Source organism: Cyprinus carpio, chromosome B11 (genome assembly GCF_018340385.1).
Source record: "Cyprinus carpio isolate SPL01 chromosome B11, ASM1834038v1, whole genome shotgun sequence".
Classification (NCBI taxonomy): domain Eukaryota; kingdom Metazoa; phylum Chordata; class Actinopteri; order Cypriniformes; family Cyprinidae; genus Cyprinus; species Cyprinus carpio.
The window spans coordinates 9286654-9313793 of NC_056607.1; the positions used below are offsets into that span (position 1 = coordinate 9286654).

At 36.4% G+C, this 27140-nt stretch overlaps 1 protein-coding gene across 2 annotated transcripts in view; it reads left to right on the forward strand.

The window, feature by feature from the left end:
• The window catches only part of bsnb (bassoon (presynaptic cytomatrix protein) b), an 86854-nt gene that overhangs the window by 30310 nt on the left and 29404 nt on the right, over positions 1-27140 (forward strand). For both annotated transcript variants that reach the window (XM_042733788.1, XM_042733789.1), the window contains exon 3: positions 2342-3103. In XM_042733788.1, the coding sequence (XP_042589722.1) occupies positions 2342-3103 (762 nt within the window). The remainder of the gene's footprint in view (positions 1-2341; positions 3104-27140) is intronic.

The following is a 27140-nucleotide window of genomic DNA, read 5'->3' on the forward strand; positions in this document are numbered from 1 at the left end:
ATCCAGGATACAGTTTTTCAGGTTTTTTTGATGAATAGCAAGTACTATAAAATAATTATTATTCTTTACTGTCAGTTTTTATCAATTTAATACATCCTTTATTAATTTCTTTCATAAACCTGATCTTGTTGACCACATACTTAGTGTATATTGGTCTAGCATTAGAATTTACTGTATATTGTACCATGTCAGCTTTTCGGTACGTGTTTGCACATGGCTGTTTTTCTTGTGGGGGTGAACTGTTGGTGACGGGAGTTTGCCTGGTGTGAGTATGGTCAATAATGAGACACGCTGCCATGATGTCAGTGGATGTTACATGAGCACTGATGTGGTATTGACAGGCGTCAGTTATCACACCTGACCCAATGTGACAGCCATCTCATCTTAACCTGAGAGAAGTGTGTTTGTGTCTATCACACTCATACACACATTCACCTTGACCAGAAATAGATGTTGGTTTGACTGTCCGTGAGAAATAGGAATAAGCTATATTACAATTTTTCTTAGTCCTAACTAAGCTTTAGTCAACAAGCATTAGAAAATACATTAACATATGATTATTTTTTCTGTCCTGACTGGTTAGCACCACTCTCATTGATCCAATTTCATGTTCAACATAACTTTTACTAAACATAAGATACAGAACTGGACAATTTTGTACCCTTAATTCACACTGACGAATGTCTGAATGCCATTGCTTTAGATGCCAAGTGGCATCTGCAAACAAATCATGTTAAACTTGTTCTTAAACAAACCTTACTTTGCCTTTCTTTCAGCTTGAGGCATCAATATCCTTCAGTGTTAAGTATTTATGTTATTGCTCTTTTGTTTATTACTTCAGTCCACCTCTGGCACAATTTGGCACAAATGTAATACTGTTTTATCAGCATCAATTACAATCATGGGCCTCTAAGCTTTGGTAGAAGGCAGTTAAGCACACATTTGTCTGTGTCATCTCCTAACTGTAAAGGGAAACCCTCCCAGAGTAACCAGTGTCATATCGTGTCAGTCAAGCTGTCAGATGTTACAGTTTTGTTTGATATGATTTGTCGGTCAGTTATATTAAATCCGGTATGTCAGCTTTCATGTCTCAACATGTCAATTCCAAATATCGCAAGAGCAGACAGACACTAGACAGGCTAATATACTCAGCATCAAACTCCTTTTATGGTTATAATCCATTCATAAAGTCAGATTTTCTGACCGGGTGTCAGTTGCGACTTTTGATCCTATTAGTGAATCCTATTTATCTGGGGCCGCATGTCACATCTCTGTCATAGATTATGAAGTAATTGTGCTAGCTCTGTCAGGTAGTTAGCACTGTTGATGTGGACTCATTTCCTGTTCCAGTGGTCAAATGAGCAGTTATATTGCTACTTATGCTACTATTTCTAAATGAAGTATTAGTTTTATACATATTAATTTTAACAAGTTAAGTATTACAAGTGTTTTTGTAAAACTTGCCACAGAGTGTTTTGTAGCACATTGGTGAGTGAATGCTACGGAGTTATGGTGGTTTCTAACTAAAAAGTGCACAACCCAAAGGCCTGGATGTGTTCCATTCTGTAGTGGTAATCCCTATACCCTATTCCCTTCAAAGTCTTTATCTTTAAATGTAAGAGTTTTCATGTTTTGAAAGACATGCCAATCAATAATATTTACCGCTTGCTAGTACCTTGAAAGATATCCTTTATACTGTTTGGAACACAGTATCTATGGCACTCTGGTCTCTAGATAATGTATGATTGTAGTCCAGGAGTGTCCAATCCTGCCCCTGAAGGTCCAAATTCCTGGAGAGTTTAGATCCAACTCTAATAAACATGCCTCAACCAGCTAATCAAGGTCTTCAGGGTTACTCAAAATTTCCAGGCAGGTTTATTGGAGAAGCTTGGATGAAGACTTTGAAAGGTGGCCCTCCTGAAAGCTTAACCAGATAATCAAGGTCTTCAGGGTAGCTGGAAACTTTAAGGCAGGTTTATTGGTGAAAATTGGTGAAAGTTGTAAAAGAATGGGCACCCTGATCTTTCACCTTTGTAAGTCTCTGGGATTTTTCCCACTCTGTTTTAGTTAACAGCTGGTGAGACTGTAAGACAAATATAAGCAGTAACACAAGTCACGCATGAAAGTCAAATATGTGTGGTTAGAATTTATTCACATCCTAGTCAGCAGATCTTCTATTGCAAGAAACTAGCTGATATGTCATGTATTCTAGTTCTATTTCTTTTCTTCTCCTCCCCATCCTCTTCATCTTTTTCACATTGACATTCTTCATTATGAGAAATTAATGAGTAATCTTTTGATCTAATTACATAGTCAGTAAATGGTTCGTTGTCTTTCCCAGGTGCAGGAGTGGTTGTGTCTGAACTGTCAAATGCAGAGGGCATTGGGGATGGATATGGAGACACCACGGTCGAAAAGCCAACAGCAGATCCACTCACCATCCCAGCCAAGCAAACCTCCTCCCCAGACTGTATCCCAACCCACACCTCCCCCACAGACCCAGCCCCAACCCCAACCTCAGTCCCAGCCTCCCCCAGAAGCTAAGAAGCAGACCGTCCCTCAAGCTGCCCCTCAAAGCAAACCCCCAGCTCCAGGTGCTGTTCCTCTTCCAGGCATGGCCAAAGCCCCATCCCAGCCTGACCTATCCCGCTCGGGCCCCGGATTCCAGTCTCATGCACCGCGACAAGACCAGACTCGCAGTGCCGGAAGTTCCCCATCCCGTCAACCTCCTCCTCCAGAACAGCCCTTCGGAAAACTCTTTGGTTTCGGCGCTTCTCTCTTGAACCAGGCCAGCAGTTTAATGTCTGTGGATCCGGTGCAAACTGCACCACCAGCCCAACCACCATCCTCCCCCAAGCCCCCGCAGAAACAGCCGGGACCCCCTGGACCTGGTCCAGGTCCTGCAGTGGGTGCTAAACCTGCAGCCCAGCCAGGTCCACCACGGCAGGAAGTTTCTTCAAAGCCCAAAGTGTTCTGTCCACTGTGTAAGACTGAGCTAAACATTGGAGATCCAGCCAAGAGCCCGAACTACAACCTCTGCACCGAGTGCCACACCCAAGTCTGCAACATGTGCGGATTCAACCCCACACCTCACCTGACCGAGGTAAGATAAGACTTTTATCTGGATGATTGTGCATTTTTGGAAAGTCTGAACTTTTTAGGTCCTTGGTATCGAATCATTGAGCAGCAGCTCAAAGTCTCTTTGTTTTCTCTAGAATTATTCTTTGACAGGTTTTCAAGAATTGTTCTTTGGCAGGTTTTCATCTGAGACTAGTTGCCTTTCAGTGTCATTAAAGGATTAGTTCACTTCCAGAAAAATAAAAATAAAATTTGCATAATTTACTCACCCCCATATCATCCACGATCTTCATGTCTTTTTTCTTCAGTCACCAAGTAATATTTGGAGTTTTTTTAGGAAAACATTCAAGGATTTTTCCCCATATAGTAAACGTCAATGGTGGCCAACGGGTTGAAGGTCCAAATTGCAGTTTCAATGCAGCTCCCTTCCTCGCAGGGGAGGCGAGGAATAAGGATCCCATCTAGCAAAACAATTAGTCATTTTTAAAAAAAATACATATTTATATTCGCTCTGCGATGCACATGAGTGTCTTCACGCATTACGAAGTCACGTTGGAAAGGTTACGCATGACGTAGGCAGAAGTACCGACTCAGTGTTTACAAAGTGAACATACAAGGTATTGCGAACGCCTGAGGTCAAATACGTGAGGTCAAGCTAGTGCAAGGAAAGCAAGTAGTAGGTATTGTGTGTTTATGAGGTGAAATTAGTGAGGTGACTGATCGTTTTGCTAGATAAGACCCTTATTCCTTGGCTGGGATCATGTAGAGCCCTTTGAAGCTGCATTGAGACACCTCTTGGGCATGCAAGTGCAACTCCTATCTTTCTGAATGGGGGAACATCAAATTCTCCAAAACTGTTCACTAAGCTTCACCAAATCACCAAAGAAATCTGACAACAACTGTGTCATAAATGTTGTTTCTTTTGCTGAAATAGCGTTATAAAAAGCTTATTTTTCAGGCTAGATCAGCCAGTGTGCATGCGCAGTCGTAAGCATCTCAGAATGCTGACTGTTTCTATAGCAACCGGGACCCTTCTAAAGGCAGCTGCAATGACATGCTGACTTTACCGATTAGTGATTGGCTCTTTCATTCAGAGGGTGGGGCTTCCTGCAATCGAGCGGCCATATTGAGTGTTGCATTTTTCCCCATTCAAAACTATATGAGTGACACGTCTTGGGTATTCTATAGTCTTTGCTATGACCAACCAAGCTAATTCGTACGTTTGGTTAAATTTCATTGGGTAAGTTTTTTTTTTTTTTTTTGTCATGTTCAATAGTTTTGGCAAAGTGTATAGGTCAACATTGCTGTGGTGTTGTCAGAATAGTCTTTAGTTCCTGCTGCTGTACCAGGTTTTTCTTGTACGAATCGATTTACAGATACAATGTTGGCCAAGTTTTATTTTAGGAAATGATATGGAGGCATATTATGATACAGTTCTCATTTATCAAAATCATTGATTACATAATATGATATTGTACATAATATCATATTATGATGGTAATATGCTACTTAAAGGGGGCAGATTATCTGTAACATTGTATATTGATTGTATTACAAATAAGGTCTATCTATATATGATATTTTAAAAATAATTTTCAGACACAGTAGTTTGCAAGGTACCAGTGTGGCTTAATTATTAGAACTATTTCCTAATATTTCATTAAAATGTCACTAAGACATTATATTCAAACTGATATTCTCAACCACAATGTTTTTGTTAAGAGAACCTCTTAGATACTGTGTCCTGTTCACTTAAAGGTGTTATGTCAGTTCAGAACAGTCTTTTCATAGAAATGTGTTATTGGGAAAAGTGAGCTTTTGTGCCACAAAATATAGTGAGATTCAGAAACAAGAAGCTGTCAAAGGAATGTTTAAGTGAGTCGATAGACTTGTTTGCTTTTTTATTTTATGCAAGCCTTCTGGGTCAAATAGGGATCAATAGATTATCACACATGACATTTTGCATTTGAAAGCAAAGGGAGATTGTGGTCACAGTATGTGATTATTCATATTTCATGGGTTTCTGATCGCATTATATGCAAAGTATTATTTTATACTAAATAATTTATAAGCTTGTATTTTTGACTTGTGTTTTTACTGAAAGTTGTGCAGCTCTGAAAAACTGAAAGCATATAGGGTGCATTTTCCAACAGCTTATAGATATCTTTATGTGGATATGCATCATATTGAGAGAGACTTCCCAGACCCTCATCTGTTTTATAAGCTTTCTGTGAAGAGTGACCTTCGTCTAAGAATTTCCAAAAACTCTTTCACATTTGTATTACCTGTCCTGATATCTTTGAAGTTGTTCACCACCATCAAGCTAAAATCCATCAAATGGCTCGCTGCCCCTCAGGTTAACAGAACGTTAGTGGACAGACGGTTTCATTTCCTTCCAATAAAGTGACGATACTCATGCAAATTATTCTCATTGATCGCTTTTAGGCTACTTAATTCAGAGGCCAGCTAAGTTGACCCTGACTTGTTAGCTGTCCTGGAAAGTTCTGTCATGATAGAAAGAAAAGCTGGGAGAGTTTTTCACCAAGACAGCATAGGGATAAATATGCAAATCAGGCCTGATTGAATGATGGCAGTAATAACAAGCTTTCAGGGAAGTATTGCATTGTTTTATGAGCTCACTCAGTCTTTACATAGTCACAGCTGTCACGATGAGAGCGTGAAGTCATCGTTACTGGAAAATCTTAAGAGAATATCATCTGTTGTCTTTCTTATGATTATAAGTGGTTACATTTAACATAAAAGGGCATGTGCAAACTATTTTACTCTACAGTTTAGATTTAATGTTGACTAGGCAGCAGTTTCTTGTTTGTCTTATGTTGTATGTCTCATCTGACCTTTTCTGCTGACTAGTTCGACCCATTGTGACACTGATGCTCTTGTATAGGCTACTGTTTGAGATTTACCTAGCCTTGCTGATGTTACCTTGTCCTTTATGCTCCGCATTCTTGGTTTTGTGAATCTTGAATTTGTTTAGCTCTACCATATCTTTGTGTAGATTCCTGATGCTGCCATGCTGAAAATCACTGCTTTAAACCAGTCTAAGGTGGTTTCTTGGTTTCCTAGCTTGGCCAGGCATGTGTTTAGGTGGTCTAGTTGATCAGCAAGATTTTTTTTTAGCTTAAACATGCCATAAACTCAGATGGTCTGCAAAAAGAAATGTATTACTTATTCTTGATGTTTTAAAAGAACAAATATCTAAACTCTTACATCAAGATGCATTTACCTCAGAAATGATAATTACTCAAGAAATTAAGTTTTGCTTTTACATTTTTTTTTAGCAAAATTAAGTGGTTTTATGCTTAAAACTCTCAGTTGGGTGCGGAAAATCATTTTCTCACCCCATTGCTAGATATTTGTTCTTGTTTTAAGCTTTCAAGCTTTCAACTTTGACATTTGTCAGAATATGATACTTAAACTTGAAGTCATTTTGCTTCTCAAGTAAGTGTATCTTCTTGATTTATGAATGTTTAGAGATTTGTACTGAAATATAAGACCAAAGCACTTTGCAGTGCAGCCAACCACTTCTGGCTGGCTGAAGATGTTTTTGCAACATGGTATCTAGACTGAGGTTTCGGCATGTTTAAAGTGAACACCTACTTAGTGAGCTACCTACACAGACAGCATTTTAAGGCACAGATCTATTCTGATGTGAAGGCTTTGCCAAACAGTAGGCACACTGCAAAAATCATTGTCGTAATCAATATTTGCATCTAGTTCTTCAATAAAAACATCTAAACATTCTTAAAACAAGATCAATTGACCTGGGAAAAAAGGGACAAAAATACTGTTTAAGACCCCATTTTTACCTAATGTTTGTGTATTCTATGTAATTTTATGAGCAAATAATTTGACTGAGCAAGACTTCATTTCTTAGATTTGTTTATAATACAACTTCTTTCTGCTGGTTATGAATCTTTTTATATAACAGTAACTATGACTGTGTTGAGTTGAACAAGCACAGATTCTTGAAACTTCTCTCCAAACGCATGATGAAGCCTCTAGAGGCCCTCGTCATATTTGCCACATATTTATTTATATCAACCAACGAAAACTAGGTCTGAATAATATGGGAACAGCATGTGGCCTAGATGGCAGAAACACAATTAGGGTGACAGACACTTGCAGTAAATGCAACACAACAAATATACCCTATAAAACACTGTAATTGGCATAACTTATTTTGAAGCTTAATAAACAGACATATTTAAATGCCAGAAATAATTTCAGCTACATTTATATAACCTTTGTTGAGATTCAGTGCCATTGTACTGCCAAAAATAAAATTTTACTTCAACAGAGAGTGCAAAATTCTTATTTCTAAGCGAGACAATGAGTCACATTGCTGAATTAAACATGTAAACTGATGATCTTATGTTGCAAAGTTGTAGCATACTACTGTTTAAAACATTTTGTTGCATACTGCATGCTTTCACACACTTTCTACAGTGTAAACTTCAGTACACTAGTATTGCATTGATTACTCAGATGAGTCATTGAATCATTTTTCATTAGTTTGAAAGAATCTATTTAGTAAAATGACTCTCATGGGCACTCCACATCAGATAAATGTTGTAATCCTCTTTTATCCGTAAGTGGCAATTGGCTGATTTTGTTTGCGCTTCGGTGGGTTTGAGCTCAGATTGAGTTTGCAGTTTCACAGGCCTCTTCAGAGCAAAACAGCTGCATGGGGAAAACGTGGGGTGTATTTTTAAATCACAGACCTAGATATTCATAATGCATAATTTATCCTCACTCCGTAGCCCCTACTGCTTCATAATTATTTAGTTGAGATGCCGTTTTAAGATGTGTGACTGTGCATGTATGAGTGTTTGTTTGGATGTGCTTTCATGTGGAGACAAGAGAAATAAGGCAGTCGTGCTTGTTTTGTGAATCATGACATTCCAGTGCAGTTTGTAAATAAGACGGAGGGCTTTTTGTGCTGCGTTCTGTATTCATGAACATTTCTGAATCATATTTCACTTCAATAAGTATATGAACAAGTGTGGGTATGTTATAATTTGTGATTTATTTGTATTGCAACATTATTTTCCTGACAATTAATTGTGTTACTGCCACATTTCTTATCATTTCATTATTAAGATTTATTAAGATATTTATTTAAAAACTGATTTAAATAATGTAATATGTGATACATATATTATTATTTAATTTAATATTAAAAAATATTATAAATAAAAATAAAATTATTGAGTAAACCATTTAAAGATGTAAATGTCACAGTGCAAAATTCTTAGTTTTGAAATGTAAATTCCATATTCACGTGTAAATTCACAAATGAATGGATGTAATGTCAAAATCTAAAATTATTAAAACAACTAAAACAGTTTCTGGAATAATTTACAATGTATATCTTTCTATAGCATACTGTAAATAATATAACTGATGGTTATGTATCTATTCTTTTTTCCCGTTATGTAATATATTATGTTCTTTTACATGCTATTTGTTAAAAGCATTTTAAAAATATTAAAATTCCTTAATCATCATATCTCTTTATGCAAAATGTAATTTCTTTCTTTTTTTTTTTGAGGTGAAATGTTTTTGTGACCCACAAGCTTTGAAAAAATTTGCATAATTTTTCCTTTCTGTATTTCTTAAAAAAGATTGGTACAGTTAGCTTTTCTCTCCATGATTTGATAGCCTGTGTCAGTGTCATTTATTTTTATGTGTATTTGTGTGTGTATGTGTGAGAGAGAGAGAGAGAGAGAGTGTGTGTGTGTGTGTGTGTGTGTGTGTTTGTTTGTGTTTGTGGTTTGCTTGTGATAGCCATGTATCGCTTCAGTTGTTCTCTGAAATGCTCATTCCAGACCTCTCCTTCAAACATGACGCAAACATCTACCCATTATTACCAATTCCAGCCTTTACTGCTTTACTTCAGGAATTTTTTGGTCCGAAACATCAAGTGGCTTTTCAAAGCACTCTGCGGTGCCGGCAGAATGAGATCACTCGATTATTCGGAGAAACCTGCTCTGAGATGCATGAGTCAGGCTGAGCTGAGAACTGGGGCATTTTAGCTGCTCATAAATTCATACAACACTGATCTGAACTGCTGCATATAGGTATGTTTGCAGTCCAGATGCTGATGGTTATCATAACTCTAAAAAAAATCACTGCATGAAAGAATTGTGACTCCACTTCCAGTTTAAAGAGGATGTGCTGGTGGGTGTTGTAGTAGTAGTAGTAATGATAAAAATGTATCCGGGAGCTCCCATCATGGTAAGTGGTTGTGATTCATCGGCCTGCTGTGAGCTTGAGTTCTTACTCATGATAAAGGGGGGAGGAAAGTGAAGTTCATGTCTTTTTTTGGGAGGATGTTAGGATTTATTTCACACTGTGCTCATTGCTTGAAGTGGAAACCCAGTCAACAAAAATATGTTTGAAGAAGGTTTTTCTAAAGTTATGAAAACATTATATCTGAATGTTCTCTGAGCATTCAAAATGTCCAGTTGTTTACATTGCATTTGAAAGTTCTCTAAACATTCTAAACAAGTAGTAACATTAAAATGGACATCTAACTAAAATGCTTCCAAATGAATACTTTTGTGCTAACATCTTGAGAACATTATTAAAGACCAGATAAATCAAATTCTAGCACATAAATGTTGATGTTAATTCACATAAAGCTAAAGCGCTTTCTCTTCGTAAATCTTCAAGAAGCTTTTGAAATGTTTTGGATTTAGATCTTCATATTAAATTGAGTGGCTGCGCTAGTACATGCTGTTTTTGTTAGTATGTAAACACAGTCAGAGCTTTAAATCAGGCTTTGTTTAAAGTCTTTATTTAGAGAGATATATCTTATATAAACACATCCAAGTCATATTTCATCCTCCAAATCAGAAGAAAAATGTAAATAATTTCTGTGATGTACAGTAAAATTACTTTACAATTGAATGGCCCCGTTCCACCAACGGGGCTTTGTTTAAGCCAGGACTTAAATTAAGATATTTAAGCAACTTTTACAAAAATGCATTAGAAGAAAACAATACAGGTGTGCATCTTGACACAGAACAATGACACATATTTTAATATATGTCAGAGCAAGATACTTTCAATTGAGACATGCATTTTAGTCTGGGACTATCTCAAAGGCATACTCCACTCCAAAATGTGTCATCCGCGCCACAAGGATGCGCTGTTTTATTTCAAATCTAAGCTAAATACAGCGCATCCTTGTGGCGCGGATGACACAGAAGAGCATGCACAGCATACGGTGATATTGAGAGACACAGAGGAGACTGTTGACAAAGAAATTATTGAATAAAGTAGTTTATTATTTTATAAGTCGTATATTGTTTTCTTTGCTTACAAAAAGTGTTCCCGTTGCTTCATATAACCCAGATTGCACGACTGATGGCAGATGGAGTATTCTGAAGACGACTTTCATACCTTTTATGGACTTTGACACTGTTATTTACTTGGCAGTCTATGGGACAGTCACAGGCCTCCCGGTTTTCATCCAAAATACCTTAAATTGTGTTCCGAAGATGAACGGAGCTTTTACGGGTTTGGAATGACATGGGGGTAAGTGATTAATGACAAAATTTTAATTTTGGGGTGGAGTATCCCTTTAAGCCTTTTCTGTGAAACCAGGAGATTATGTTCCATTTTTTTTTTTTTTTTTTTTGCATTGTATGGAAAAATAGACTTTGTATTTCTTATGCAAAATACAATTGTAATTTAATTTAATTTAATTTAATTTAATTTAATTTAATTTAATTTAATTGTATTGTATTGTATTGTATTGTATTGTATTGTATTGTATTGTATTGTATTGTATTTGTTTATTTTATTTATTTTTATGCGGTAAAATAGTGTTTGGTTACATTTAACCTGAGTCTGGGCTCTTTTTGTGTAAGAAAACATTAAATGTTAGCTATCATTGTTGTGTGACTCTTCTTACTCATATATCTGATTACACCCATCATAAATCTGTGTGTGTGTGTGTGTCAACGTTTGAGTGAACTACTGAGTTTAAAAAAAAAAGGTATGGCCTATCAATAATTCAGAAAGGGAGAGCACATTATAAATAGTGCATGATATGAGAGGCAGGGAGAAAGTTTGAATCCATGTGTCAAACAAGGTCTGCGAGAAAATGTGCGTGCATGTGTGTGTGTTTGCTTGCATTCAGGGGATATGATGTTTCGCCTATGTCAGGGATTTTCATTTAAAACACATGACCAGTGTCATCAGATCAGATGTGTTGCTTTTTTAAGCATGTCACATTAGTGGAATGTATATTATATTTACACTAATACAATTCAAGGTGACATTGTCCGCAGAAGATAATGGCTGCTGTCTAAAAACAAATGCTTTTTATGTAATAAATATATTCTGTCTACCTTAAATATTCAGCACAAGAAGCTGTTCAGCAAAATAGATTTGTACGTTTCCCAGTGGCTTCAAGTGAGATGTCAGTGTGTGCAAAAAAGAGCTTGCAGTCCTGAGAGTGTTTTACTGATAGACAGCAGGAGGAAGAAGGATTTAGTCTCACATTGAACAAACCAACGAAGAATTGCACATGACCTTGGTTGAGAAAAATATGATTCTGTAATACGTTCAAAACTGACTTCATAGAATGAAACATGCAAAGTCAAAAAGATAGATTTCAGATATTAGTAAGTGTTAGTAGTAGTTTAGCAGATGATTTTTACGATAGTCTTACTACGCTGACAATCCCTCGGTTTAGTGCCATGCTTAAGCGCACAATGGTAATAGCTAGAGGATCAATGTTTGTGGGTTCAAATCTGCGACCATTCGATTATCAGCCTGTGTTTTTAACCATTAGGTTGAAGATGAAGACATTCTGTCTTCAGTTATTCACCGAACAGCTAGTCCCATCCCAAATCTGTCTACCTGCTAGAAAGTATGCTAAAAGTGATGTTCCTCCTCAGTATTTTTTTTCTTGCTTTCCAGTACAAATATCTAAACATTCTTAAATCAAGATGCATTTACTTGAGAAGAAAAATGACAAAAAGAGATTAAGTATTGTTTTCAGATAAATCTTGTTTAAAGTTAAATTAGTTTATGCTTAACAAAGAACAACCAATGAGAAAAGAAAAATGCTTAATTCGAAGGGAAAACAAGATCATAATTTCTTACCTAATCACCAGATATTTTTCATTTTTTATGAACAAAAATACCAATCAATATCTTAATATCTTAAGTCATTTCCTTCCAAATTAAATTGATCTTGATTTAATAATGTTTAAATTAGGGATGTCCTAATCATAAATAAAACTAAGTAAATCTTTTTTAGCAGTGTATAGGCTACTTATCTAAGAAAGTATTTTAACATCTAAAAGTGACATGTTTGACCTTTAAATAAAGTGTAGATCAATAAAAATCCCCAAACACCTTCTACTTCTCTGATCTGCAGTGGTCCCGCAGTAAACCTCCTTCAGAAGAGCTTAGCTGGTGTGAAACTCTGACAGACAGCTCGTCATGTGCAGCGCATATTAATGAGTGTGGGTGAATTTAATCCTAATCCAAAGCAACTGGACGTGTACTGAGTGGCGGAATCCCCATCATTTAAACCCCGCAATGCAGTGACATCATTAGATGTGCAGTCATAATCTCTCGCATAATATCCGCCAGAGATTTCACACCAATTCGCACCTCATTAAGTCGACTCCCTCTGGGAATCGTGACTCTCGTGATGCCCGGATATTTTGGGCATAACATTCTTAAGAAGGATGTCTGTTTGCTGTGCTTCTCTTGTTTTGCAGTATCATGGCTAGGCACACAAAATGGCAGGTCTTCTAATCTGAAATGCTTCTGATCAGTCCAGTATATCTGAAGATGAACGGTGAAAACAGTGTGTTAGTTTATTGCTCAGGTCAGCAAAATACATTTGCAACTGGATAATTTGTTAAACAAAAGGTATTTTGAGAAAGCTATATTGATGTTTTAATGTTTTCTAGATGTCTATGGAAAACTTTTTTGTGCTGTAAAGGTGCCATTTTGTGGCTTTTCCTAGCTCTTTTCACTGGCTTTTTATTATTACAGTTGTAATTTAGTTTTTCATGACTGTTTTCCACCCTCTCTGTGACCCTTATAAACAGGCTATTTTTGCTGCTTTATCTTAAAGACTTAAAGGCACAATATGTAAAAAAAATTATTAAAATATCCAAAAGCCACTAGAACAGTGTTATATATTTTGCTGACTTGTGTACTTACATTATCCCAAATGTTTCAAAGAATGTTTAAATCCAGAGAAATAAGCAATTTTAACTAGTTACACGGACCGTGTCCATAGTGTCATTGTGTCACCTGCCAATGATGTCATAACCCCTCGATTTCCGGTTTTGTTTTGTAGAAAACATGGAAACACCAAAGATGCTTTAATATGATGAGCGTTTTAATAGACCGATGACGACCGCACAGAGTAGCATTATAACAGAACTTTTAAATGTATCTAGTATGATAAAATGGCGCTGCTTTTTTCCGCCCACATACGCATGACCGGAAGGAGCGGAAGCGATCGACTGTGGCATAATAAAAGCTCTGCTGCTTGTGAGCCGTGTGTCGCGCTCGTTCAGCGGCCTTGTTTCGCTTCGACGGCTTTCAGCCTCACCCTGCTTCATACTACAATGTTAATACTGTATATCATTAGCTCATCCATGAACATGATTTCTGCCCGAGTCCCGTTGGATTGTGTTGGCTGTGGGGATGAAGATGACAACTCCCATGATTCCACACACAGGCGTCATCAAACTACGCCTTTGTCTCTTTGTTTATTTTGAATACGCACCCTCCAGCGGCGAAAATTACATATTGTCCCTTTAATGGAGGGCTCAACACTACGAATAGGTACAGAACTTCAGGTACAGAAATTAATAATCAAATATAAAATAACATTGCATTTTCTTCAGTGTATAAAATAAATATAGAATAAATCCATGTTAAAGCTACAAAAGTTATACAGTTAGTGAGTGATTTACTCATTGTGATTTACTTTTTTTTTTTTTTTTTTACTGGACAGCAGCTAGTAATTTAGGCATGGTCACCTTAAAGGGTTAGTTCAAACAAAAACGAAAATTCTGTAATTAATTTCTTGCCCTCATGTCCGTTCCAAACCCATAAATCCTGAACACAAATTAAGATATTTTAGATGAAATCCCAGAGCTTTCTGACCCTGCATAGAGAGCAATGGAACTATCACGTTCAAGGCCCAGAAAGGTAATAATGACATCATTAAAATAGTCCATGTGACATCAGTGTTTCAATCATAATTTTATTAAGCTACGAGAATACTTTTTGTGACCCCCCCCCCCATTTTTTTTCAATAGTTCTTTTCTTCCATGTCTGTGTTCAACAGATATTGTGTAAATTTTATTTTTGTTTTGTGTTTCATCTTGTGTTGTTGTTGTTGTTGTTTTTTTAATTATTTTAGTTTTGTTTTACCATGCAGTAAGTCAGTAGATGTTGTTTTTGACCCCAAAGATGTTTTAGGGTGTCTTCACACTTGTAGTTCGGTTCTCTTGATTCTTTTGGTCCGGACCAAAAAGTAAAAAAGTAAAAAAAAATTAGGTCCTGGTTCACTTAGCATTAACACTGGTATTTTGACAGCGAACCTAAAGATACCGAACCTACTGTAAAGGCATAGTCATACATTCATAACCTGATGGTCGGGTTGAATGACATATATTTCATGACGGAACTTACAGAACTCCCCAAACAATAGGTGTGCTTGACTAAAAGCGGTGCTGTGCAGACCGATCAGTGTATAACATCAGAGTACCATTCACTGATCAGTCTGCTCAGCGCTGCTTTAAGCTGAATACACCTAATGCTGTCAGCTGGACTAAACTTGCTCACTGTTGTGTGTACATATGATTTTATTTTTGCCACCTGCAAACTCACAGAGAGCTTATTAAAAGCACATTACCTCCTCGTTGCTTAACATTTGCCCTCTTCGCATTTTGTTTTGGATACACCACTTGTTCTGCATTGTCAAATCATGTCACATAGCATCTCATCTTGTCATTACATCCTTTTTTTGTTCATTTAGAAGTATTTGGTCCATGTTGCGTTCATATTTCATTCAAACTGCACAGTTCATTTGAAAGCGGACTGAGACCCATCTTTTTAGTGGTCACGGTCCGCTTGTTTGGTGCACACTCAAATGAACCGCACTAACAGAGCAGTCACAACAGACTTCATTTTAATCAAACCAAACATGACAAATGTGAACACACCCTTATTGTCAGGAGAAAAACAGCTGAAACAAGTGCATTCATAAAGATAGATGAATGCACTCAGTCCTTGATGGAAACACACTGAATGCAAGTGGAAATACGAATTCTTCATGGTTAAGTTAGGACATCACAAATATGAGTGACCACAAACATTTGCATATCAATGCATATTCAGTGTTCAGCAACGTGGTGGGGATATTATTGTGCATTTCTTATACAAAGAGTTTAGCCAATCAAAACAGACATCATTTACATATAAAGGTCTTGAATAGGCTGCGATTGCTAATCTAATTTAATTTTAGTGCTCCATGTGAACTTGAAGAAAAATCTGCCATTCCAACTTATATGTAGAGCTGTAGTCTCGCTCTGACTGTTTTACATATTCTGACCTCTTTACGTAATTTCTACCCCTTAATCAGTTTTCAGAAAACATTCTCTTCATTTACCCTGCAGGATGGCCCGTTGTTAACATCTATATGGACATATGAGGGAGCGTTGTGTGTGTGTGCATTGACCTGTGCCTTTGAATTGCTCCTCAGTTCATAGATGTATTCGTATACACACACACACACACACACACACACACACACACACACATAAATAAAGCCACGTGCAAACATCAGCATAACTTTCACAGTGTGACAAAAATATTGCTGTTCAGTTTGATGGATTATTTTATTGTGCTGTAAGCAAAAGGTATTAGTGTTATTTTAATGTGCTGTAAGTGTGATGTATGAGAGTTTATAGCTGCTAATTCGTTGCATTTAGTCCCTCAAAACTGGCCTTTGGCATAATACAGCAGACTCGGGACAATGAATGTGTGTGTATGTTTGAGCGTGCTGTGCCATACTGGTCTGTGGCTTCCATACAAGCCACGACATGCTCATTTGGCACAGATCAGTTGTTGCATTGCAGGAGAGCCAACTCGGACCAGATGGCCCCTTTGCGAGCGTACGCCAGGCAAAATATCACAGGGTACAACACCAGGCACACTTAACACATAATACAAATATACTCACAGACCTGCACATATTTATATACACCTGTTTGTAGCCTGAGAGATTTGTGTCCGCTTTCTGATTCCCTTTTGTAAGCAAAAGGATGAAAGCATGCAGTGTGATTGGATCGGCCCTCGGTGCCTGAAAACTTGATAAGTGACCTCAGGGAATCCAATAAGATTAGCAGAGTGCAACACGAGAGAACAGAATTGAATAGAATGGAGATTTGTAGTGTTACTGCAAACATGGTTGGCAGCTTGATAACTTTCTGTTCTTTATTTATCTTTTCAGTCTGTGGAAGATTTATGAATAAACAAACAATAACATCTTTACAGTGCTTGTAAGGCAGGAATTTAATGAAATTCATCTTATTCTTCTTCAGAATTTGTTTTTAATAAATTGCTTTGTTTTCTCAGGTGGCTATGTATTTTTTGGTGTTCATAAGCTTTAGATAGTTTTAAGTTTGAGAGTCTTTCTCTGCCTTGCATTGTTAAGGCACATTGACACCAAGAGGATAACTGTAACAATAACGTAACAATAAATTTAAAATAATACCTCAATCCATGGCACAACTATAACAATATCGACACAGAGGAATTATATAGTTGGAATTTCTTTCAAAGAAATTTTTTCAGCTGATGAAGGATAAAAATATTGACAAATTAGAATCGATCCTGCTTTAAAGAGCACGAGCATTTAAAGTGGCAGATGATAAAATTGAATGTTATCATGTGTTGGCGTGGATGCTAATATAGTGTTGTAGTAATCTTTATAGTTATAATTTTAGGTGTGAATAGGCCTTTAGAGTGCGTGTTCAAATCTAACCAACTGTGATTATGTAATTATAATGACTTAAATTATAATATTTGCATACTTGGTTGCAAATGGTTATCTTTTTTGCATATATTTTCTTGTTACATTATGATTGATGGTGATTTTTTCCTCTATGCTAGAAAGCTGCTCATTTATATATATATATATATATATATATATATATATATATATATTATATATATATATATTTTTTTTTTTTTTGCTAGTTTGATCATGATTTAGCCAGCAATAACAATATGGTACTCTATGCCACATTTTTCCCATGTTTGAATTGATTGAAAAGTGCAAAGAAAGTCTGCAGATTTTGTCTAGACCTGCTTATCACTGTCAGTCTCATTCTATCCATTTTTCCTCTCCATCACTACATTTTCGAACTCTCTTTAGACTGTTGTTTTACTGCCTTGCAAACACTTGTTTTTTTATTCAGTGACATTATAATAGTTAGGTAATGTTTTATTTTTTATTAATGTTAGAATACTGTACTTTGGGGGAAGTTGTGGGCTAATGGTTAGAGAGTTTGACTCCTAACCCTAAGGTTGTGGGTTTGAGTCTCGGGCCGGCAATACCACGACTAAGGTGCCCTTGAGCCAGGCACTGAACCACCAACTGCTCCCCGGGCACCGCGGCATAAATGGCTGCCCACTGCTCCGGGTGTGTGTTCACGGTGTGTGTGTGTTCACTGCTGTGTGTGTGTGTACTTTGGATGGGTTAAATGCAGAGCACAAATTCTGAGTATGGGTCACCATACTTGGCTGTATGTCACGTCACTTTCACTTTTCACTTTACTTTCTTCTGTCTCAGCTCAGTATGCAGAGATAAGTAATTCATTTGTAGGATGATTTCACAAGAACTGCTGATCAGTTAAGCATTATATATGAGGTGCCACCAAATCTGGAATTAATATGTCAAGTGTGGCTGTTGGATTTGACATGGATCCATTTGCAAAGTTTAATTAAATGTAATCATAATCAAAATTTATACAGGCGTATGGTTCTAATAGCAAATCCGTTAAATAAGTGCAAAAGATTAGATGTATTAATCAAAATAATAAACAGATGACTGTTAAAGGCCAAATGATGGAAATGCATAAACCCTCGTAATGAGTGATCTGAATTTTAGTGACACTAACAAGATGTTGTATTTGACAGGTGGGCGCTGCATAATGAGAACGAGGTGTGAGCAGAAACCATGGAAACCTATCAATATGACTGGGATGACAGTGATTGGGTGTTGAGTTTCTGAATAGCAGGATAATAATACAAAAATGTGATATTTACATACTTTTAGGCACTGTTTTGTATTCTAACACTCAAGTTTGGCGTCTTGCGATTATTTTAGCCAATTAACCTACAGATTCCTCTCCGTCTCTGTCAAAATGTTTTTTCATTTTCCATTTTTGTGCTGCACTCTTTTTACTTGTAGAGATAATTTCCTTCTGCCCCAGTGTCTGGCTCTCTCTCTGTCATTCTCTTTCTGCAGGGAGGCTGCTTGTTTGTTGACACATTGATTGAATTGGTAACGACTCTTGGCAGAGCGGGTTGAGATGATGTTTCGGCACTGCACTGGCCCTGTACCTGTGTGGCTGCTCTGTCAGTGCCACTCATGGCCTGCTGGGTGTGTGTGTGTGTGTGTGTGTGTTGGCTCCAGGGTCCAAAATTAGCTTTTTGCCAGAGCTGCCAATGTTTAGATGAATGGAGACTTTATTTAGGCCGTAAATATTTCTTACACACATTTTTTATTTTTTTTTAATCTGTATGAAATTGGAGTTGTTGTGTTGTCTTGTGTCTTTTTTAATTAATTATTTTTTGTAATCACCAATGCAGCATTTATCTGAATAAAAATACTGTTAAAACAGTAGTTATGAAATATTATTACAATAACTGCTTCTATTTGTTTTACTCACATTAGTGCTTGGTTAGTGTTAATTTTTAAACCTGATTGTCTGCCATGTGGAAGAGCATGTGTGTGTGCCTGTGTTTTTAGACTTTACCAATACATGCATTTATTAACTAGTTTAAATAGCTAGATTTAGTGGAGCAAACAATCTGTAAAACAACAGGGAATCTATTAGAGGCAGCATTGGCTTATTGTATCTTCATGTTGCATCACTGTTGCAGCAGGGAAGTCATGCTAACACATTTCAGCAAGCTTCTGTTAGCTCTGTTGTATGTATTCCTTTTGAAGAAGAATGCAAGGTGGGTTAGTGCTAAGACGGCCTCTGATCCTCTGAGATCCTGGTTTATCCTCACAATGATTCTGTAAGATCCATAGCAGCCATGCTTAGCCCCGTTATGCCCACAGAACAACATATACACACACAAACACAGATGAATGTTGTTGTGATGATGCCTTTAGCTGGATTTCAAGGGCTGTGCTTTTTGTATAAGATGCAGAGAAATACACATACATCAGTGTGACCGTAATTGTGCTAGTCAACATACAACAACATAAATTCTGGCATTCTTGGCCTTATTGTGTATGATTCATCTATATATATTATTTTAAAAGAAAAAATGGTAGTCTTGGAAATTCTTATTCTCTTTTTAATTCTAAATGTACTTTCTTTTTGGCTTATGTAACCAGTATTCAAGGTTTGGCTGTTTAGCAACAACTTCTTGGCTCCAATCTGGTATGTAACACCCACTTTACTGATAAAATTTAGCCCCACCCTACATTTTTTCCCCCGACAAATTGATAGGGTCCTGTTGAGTCCTTAGGTTCCTATTTAATTATTATTATTATTTTTTTTTGTCTAGATTTCATTTTCTGGGTTCGATTCTTTTCTTTTCATTTTATTTTCAAGTTACATTTTAGTTGTCAAAAACATGTCTTAAAGTGCCCCTATTATGGATTTTTGAAAATTACCTTTCATGCAGTGTGTAACATTCAGCAGTGAATGAAAACATAATGCAAAGTTTTAAATCTGAAAGTGCACCATGTGTAAAGTTATTGTCTCTCAAAAGAAAGAGTTAACTCTGAATCATTGAAACAAGTTTTTTTAAAACAAATCCCAGGCTTTCATGTTGATGTCAACATGAAACATTAGCATATTGCCCGCCCACTTGTTGGTCTTTTCTTGGTCTGAATGAAAACGCAAATTTATTCTTTGCCACTAGGTGCCGCTTTTGGAGCAGTAAAATAGCGGTTTCCCCGGTAACTGTACACAAAGCAGCACTGCCCTCACAAGCTGCTTTATGAGGCATTACAGGCATGATGACATTAATATGAGACCAATCAACCAATCACCGCAGATTAGCATCCCGCAATGGAGGTGTTTTGAAAAATGAAAAATGAGTCTTTGAGCAAGTAAGGTAAAAATAAATGCATATTATAAGACAATGAAAGTGTTTTTTGTCCTTGCATGCATGTCAACCTGTTATTGGGGACTCCCAAAACCAAAATATGAACCTTTCATTACCCATAATAGGGGCACTTTAATTAGACACGGCTAATTAATTTAAATCATGAAGCTTGTACAATTTAACAACAATTTACTAAAAGGGCCCTATAATGTCAAAATTCACATTTTTTCCCCCAATTTATTTCTATTATAATATTCTATATTCGGTTTCAGAGGTTTATTAAATTTGAATAATCAAAAAACATATTTAATCAATTAAATTAATAAAATGTTAACAACTTAATATTTTATATTACATTTTTTTTATATTTTAGCTTAATACTTTAAATTTGTACAATAATACAGTCATATGAAATGTTTTATTGTTACAGAAACTCTGTGTTGTCTGTTTTTTTCTGGATTAACAAAATTCTGACATTCCTTAAAAAATAGCTTTAATAGTTTTATTATTAATATTGGTTTGAGAAGTACATTGTATTGTATTATATTATAGCAATATATTTGTCACAATTTCTTCAAGTTAAACCAGACTTTAATTTTGATGTCGTGAAGACCTTTGAGTTTCTGTGTGAATGTGATGATCGTTTTTAGCTAATTGTGAAATCAAGTGAAGTGACTCTTAGAGCAGCTCTAGAGATGAAGTTCATGTGTTCAAGTCCTCATATAGCTACTTTTTTTGGTTACACACCACTTTGAACATTCACCAAAATCTTTTGCAGGTTAATATTCACAGAAGCTAGTCTGTATCAAGATTTGATTCATTGTACAGCCCTACTTGAGATTTATTCATCCAAAATTGACCATATTCCATGACATTCTGCAATATGCTGTAAATTCTGGATTCTGTGATTCTGTTTATGTTTTCTGCCTTATGGAATTCTAAGGGCCCTATGCTGTTACACCCCTTCATCTGTACCGTCAAGCGGCTGTTTTTGCTGTGTAACCTCATATACAGTTATACATCTCTATATCCGCCTGATCAGCCACTGTGGCGACTCAATTATTGTGAGCATTTCGGGCCTGCTGTCAGAAGTGCTTTTGTGGGCCGGGTGGAGTAACAGCCTGTCTAAAAGGTTGTTTATAGGGTAGCACAGCTTCACAAAATGTGATTCAGTGAGGCCGACTGAAAGGAAGCAATGAAGTAAACATACACTGGAGATAACAGAAAAAATAACTTTGTACAGTGAAAAATAGATGTTCAAGTCTTGAATTTAATCGCTGCAAAACCAAGGTTACTTGAAGCCAAGGAACACAAGCTGAGCGATTGTGTCTGCTCAAGCCTTGCTGCCGACTGCAAATTTGTGAATGCGCTTTTGGCAAGAAAGATCCCCACCTCCCCTTTGTGATTAAAGAGCTTGATTCTGCAAGGCAGGCCGATAAAATATTGATAGGGAGGTTCAGCCTAGCTCGTCCCTAAATCGTTAACTTTTAACGAGTTTATCACAGCTTTTGATATGAGATCCTTGATCAAGTCACCCAGTTTCTCCCAAATGGAGGTGGGATATGTCACTTGGGATTACCGTCTTCCCTTTTGTTCTTTCTGCTGAGTTATTCTGGGAATTATGTGGCACTGGTGTGGAAGTAAGGAGTCCTGGAAGTTTAGAAATCCCAGTCTGTGTGTTTTAATTAAAGCCGGGTACATGCTGAATTATTTTCATGTAATTTCCCATGTTTATTACGACTGTTGCTTGTCTGATTGTAGAATATAATCTGGTGAGATCTTGAGTAAAAGCCAAGGTAGACTGGGCAACATCTAATTAACATGATATTAATATTGCATAATGTTCCATTTGTCCATACGATATGCACATTTTTTAAAGAAATTAATAGTTTTATTCAGCAAGGATGCATTAATAATGAAAAGGAATGAATTACAATTTTTAAATCTATTAAAATAGAAAACTTTCTAAATTTCACAATATTACTGTTTTTAGTGTATTTTTGGTGTATTTTAGAATTTTAAATTCATCAACAATGAATAACCAATCACTTACAGTAATATTACTTACATTTATTTTTTTGTATTTTTTTTTAAAACAATGTGAGTAACAAATCATTTATATTAATTTATTTATCAATTTATTAACATTTAATTTATTATGAACAAACAGTAAGAGTGGACAGTAGTATATTTTTAAATGAACATTAACCTTATTGTTTAACAAATTGTCTCACATGGCAAAAATCACACTGTGTACACCTGGCTTTAGTTAAGAGCCAAGATGACACAGGAATTACTCCAATTCCCTTTCTTTTTGAGTGCTGTTAGCATGTTATGCTAAACCAGCAAACATGGCCTCTGAGGCTTTCCTGTAAGTTCTGAATCCGTGAATGTTGGCAGAGGTCAAAAACCATTTGTCTCCGGACTAGATTGCTGTTGTGCTATGCAGACAGCTCTATTCATCAGACTAATGCTCCTGAGGGGGTTGATGCCTGTCTCAGACTGGATATGTTTTACACAGATGAATCTGACCCAGCATTTCCTGCTTCCTGTGTGCAGTAGCGCTGATTGGCTGTGCCGCATTGATTTGATTGATTGATTGGTCTCGGCTCACAGGTGCTGGAAAAGATGTGACTCATTGGAGGGGAAACACTTTCATAATTAAATGATGACATTGTTCCTCTTTTATAGCCTTAATCATCAAGGCCAGGCCACTTAAGTCTTTTAAATTCACCTAATGATGGAGACTTCATGATCTAACCAAGTTCATTTTTCTTTTTTGGATCTAGACTCATAGATTCCTTTACACAGAGATTGAGCCACATAAGTGTATATTTCAAGGCTAACATACCTATTTTTTTTTCAATCTTATTATTGTATCTGTAAATATTGTTGAGTTCACTATTAGTTTTTTGTTTGTTTGTTTGTTTTAATTTTGTAACCATTGTCTTGTTTTAGGAGTAATCAAAGATTAGATGGTCCCACTTTATATAAGGTGTCTTTTACTACTATGTACTTATTTCAGAAAATGTAACTGTTAGGTACAATATACTTATGTTCATTTTGAATTGCAAAATTATTTTGTTTATATATTGTTTGATCTTAGAAGCTTTAAGATCAACAATTTTCTGTCAGATTAAAAGCTTGTTTGAAATTTTTTTGAAAATGAATCGACAGACATAAATATTCATATTGTAATTTTACAGTTGTACTATTAAATTATTATAATTACCTTATTTTTCTTAAATGTGACCCTGGACCACAAAACCAGTCATAAGGGTCAATTTTCCGAAATTGAGATTTATACATCATCTGAAAGCCGAATAAATAAGATTTTATAAAATAATATACATTGATGTATGGTTTGTTATGATAGGACAATATTTGGCTGAGATACAATTCTTTGAAAATCTGGAATCTGAGGGTGCAAAAACAATCTAAATATTGAGAATATTGCCTTTAAAGTTGTCCAAATGAAGTTCTTAGCAATGCATATTTCTAATCAAAACTTAAGTTTTAATATATTTACAGTAGGAAATTTACAAAATATCTTTATGGAACATGATCTCTACTTAATACGCAAATGATTTTGGCATAAAGGAAAAATCAATAATTTTGACCTATTCAGTGTATTGTTGGCTATTGCTAAAAATATATCCCAGTGACTTAAGACTGGTTTTGTGGTCCAGGGTCACAAATACTTGTTAATTTGTATGGTTTTAAGTTTTTTTTTTTTTTCTCATGTTTAATTTGTATGTATTAAAAACAATAAGTATTGTCATTAATAATAATAATAATGATAATAATTTGATTCATTCAATTCGTTATGGGATTATTGTATAATTTTTTGTTGTGAAATGGCTGGCAAGCAAAGTGTGAGCTGGCTAGAGAGGCAGTGGAGGCTGCGGGTTTGAACCTTGGTTGATCGTATCCAAAAGACTGTGATACGTGCTTTACCACCTACGCCACTGGAGCTGACATGTGACAGCCGTCTTTTGTAGTGTTGACTAGCCCAATCACACATTGGTGGGCAGAGTTAGTTTAAATAGCCTCTGCCAACAAGGCTAGGTTATTTCCACTTAGTGTAAATAGACACTCGGAAACGTAAATGTACTAGTGGGTCAGTTCCATAAGGGAAGACTAATTGGTCTCTGAAAATTTGTCATCAGTTCAGAGTTATTCAGAGTTAGACCAGAATGTGTCTGAATATACATTGAATGTTTATTGTAGATAAAAAAGATCATTCAAAAGTCAGTTATAGCTATACTTAAGTAGATAGTATAGTATACAGTAGATAGTATACACTTTGTGCACATGGGCATTGTCATCCTGAGGAGAAAACACCACTGTTCTCTTGAACGCCGTTGTATGGTGTGCAATTAAGATCTGTCTTCACTTGAATTAGTGGTCTGGCCAAATCCATTAATTAGTAGTGAGTGTCAGAGACACGCATAGACACAGTGCTGTGTTCACTGATGCTCTTCTGACTCATAACGATTTCCTGAAGGCATTTAGTCTTTCCTGACTCGATTGGCTGATGTTAATCACCTCGAATGTGATTGGCTATTTCAAAAAGCTCCCAGTCACATTGGCTGCTACAGTGTCTCCCGGCCAGCCCTGCATATCTCCTCATCAGGCCTGGAGAGCAGTGAAAGAAGAAATGAGAGATGGATGCTGAGACATGATGAGATGATAGTGAAGGATGAAGAAATGAGAGGAGAGGAGAATGGGTGTGCCAAGTGAAACGGATATCAGTAGAAATCTAGACTCATGACTGTGCACTCTTAAGGTTTGTCCAGAATAGTCCTGGACCTGCATGTCTTAAACTAGAGGAGAAAAAAAAAGATTGGTGCATTTAAACATTAAAATTTACGAATTATACATAAAACTGATTGATTGACTGATTTTACATAAAACATAAATGTTCTTATAGAAGGAGCAATCATTCTTGCAGACCAATTTAAGTGCTTAAATGAACTCGTGACATTTAATTTGATAACTTCATTCCATCTGCCACGGTCAGGCCCGGGATTTTGTAGGTCAGCCTTGCAGGAGTGAATATATTGCTGTTGTTGTTTTCCATGACTGACAGTAGCAGCAGTCATTCAGTATTAAAAATACCAAATTGTCATTCATTTTACCTGACACTGGAAATTAAAGTTGTTGAAGAACATTTTCAGTTAAAATAGATGTTTCTTTGCATTTCTTCGATTCTCACTATGGTATTTTTGGTGGAAATTAAAGCTACTATGCTGTATTTTTGGTAAAGAGATGTACTATAAAGTCATTTGTATCTCACAGCAAGACAAAAAATCCAGTGGATCAGTCTTTTACCTGTTATGCTATAACAAAAGCAGTTAAATTGACAGAGAAGAATAGTTCCTACGAGAGTAATCCTTGCCTTAGGCGCTTTATACACACAGGCCCTAATCTTACACTTTTCACATCAGTCCCTGTCCTCAGTGGGACGTCTAAGGAGATTTCCCACTGCCTTTTTGGCCATGGAACATACTCTATGGAAGCAGACATTAACGCTTTTCCAAAGCATGTTCTATATGTGTCAATAAATTGGTTGACATGTTTTCAACTTGTAAGATTTTCATCAAACTCGACTATTACAGTAGTTGACCTGGAAGTAAAAACTGACCATAGAAAACAATTCTATTGTGGCAATGCTATTCATGTGGGATATGTGCATTTATGCATTTGGCAGATGCTTTTATCCAAAACAGCTTGAATTGCATTTCATGGTACAGTACATTTTATTTTTTTTTATTTTTTTTACATCTCATTATGTTTAATAGTATGACATTCATTGGAGTGACGTCCTGTGGTGATGGTGTAGCGGTTAATTTTATGGGTTGTAATCTAAACGTTTTAGCTTCACCATTGTGCCTTGATACTTACCCACAGGTGGCTGTAGCAAATGTGCTGTAATTTGCATCAAATATAAGCATCTGCTAAATGACAAATAGGCCAATGAAAATAAGCTAAGCACCCGGAATTAGTGCCTGGATATTAGATATTTTCTCTGGCTGTCTGGAGTAAAATATGTTTGGGTTGAGAGTCGAATGCTCCAAGGTGTAGTCAAGAGATCTGGGCTTCCACTCAGGTGATCAGAGAGCATTATGGGCCGCAGGAAGCTGCTGTTCAGGGCAACAGTCTTCACACGGCACTTACTTCATTACAGATAACATTTGATATGGTCTGCGGTGTGTTTGTTGTTATTGCCATCACACCCTGTCTGTCACCGAGCGTCTGTGTGATTTCATTTTGAAACGACTGATGCACAGCGACACAAGCCGTATATAAAGAGTGCTAATACATGACCCTGCTCTGCTCGGCTCTGAGAGGGACTAACAGTGCATGCTCGCACCGGCTTAATCGCTGATGACAGCCTGTTATCCTGCAGCGACATGCGGGTGCTATTCAGGCCCGTTTGTGTGTGTGTGATAGGGCTTCATTGTTATTTCAAAGTAGAGCCTGGCAGAACAAACACATTTTTTTTTTTTAATGAATGAAGGATCATGTGACACTGAAGTCCGGAGTAATGATGCTGAAATTTCATGAATGAATTACATTTTAAAACATTCAAATAGAGAACGGTTATTTTAAATTGTAATAATACTTCAAAATATTATTGTTTTTACTGTATTTTTCATAGAGGCTTCTTTTTTTTTTTTTTTTTT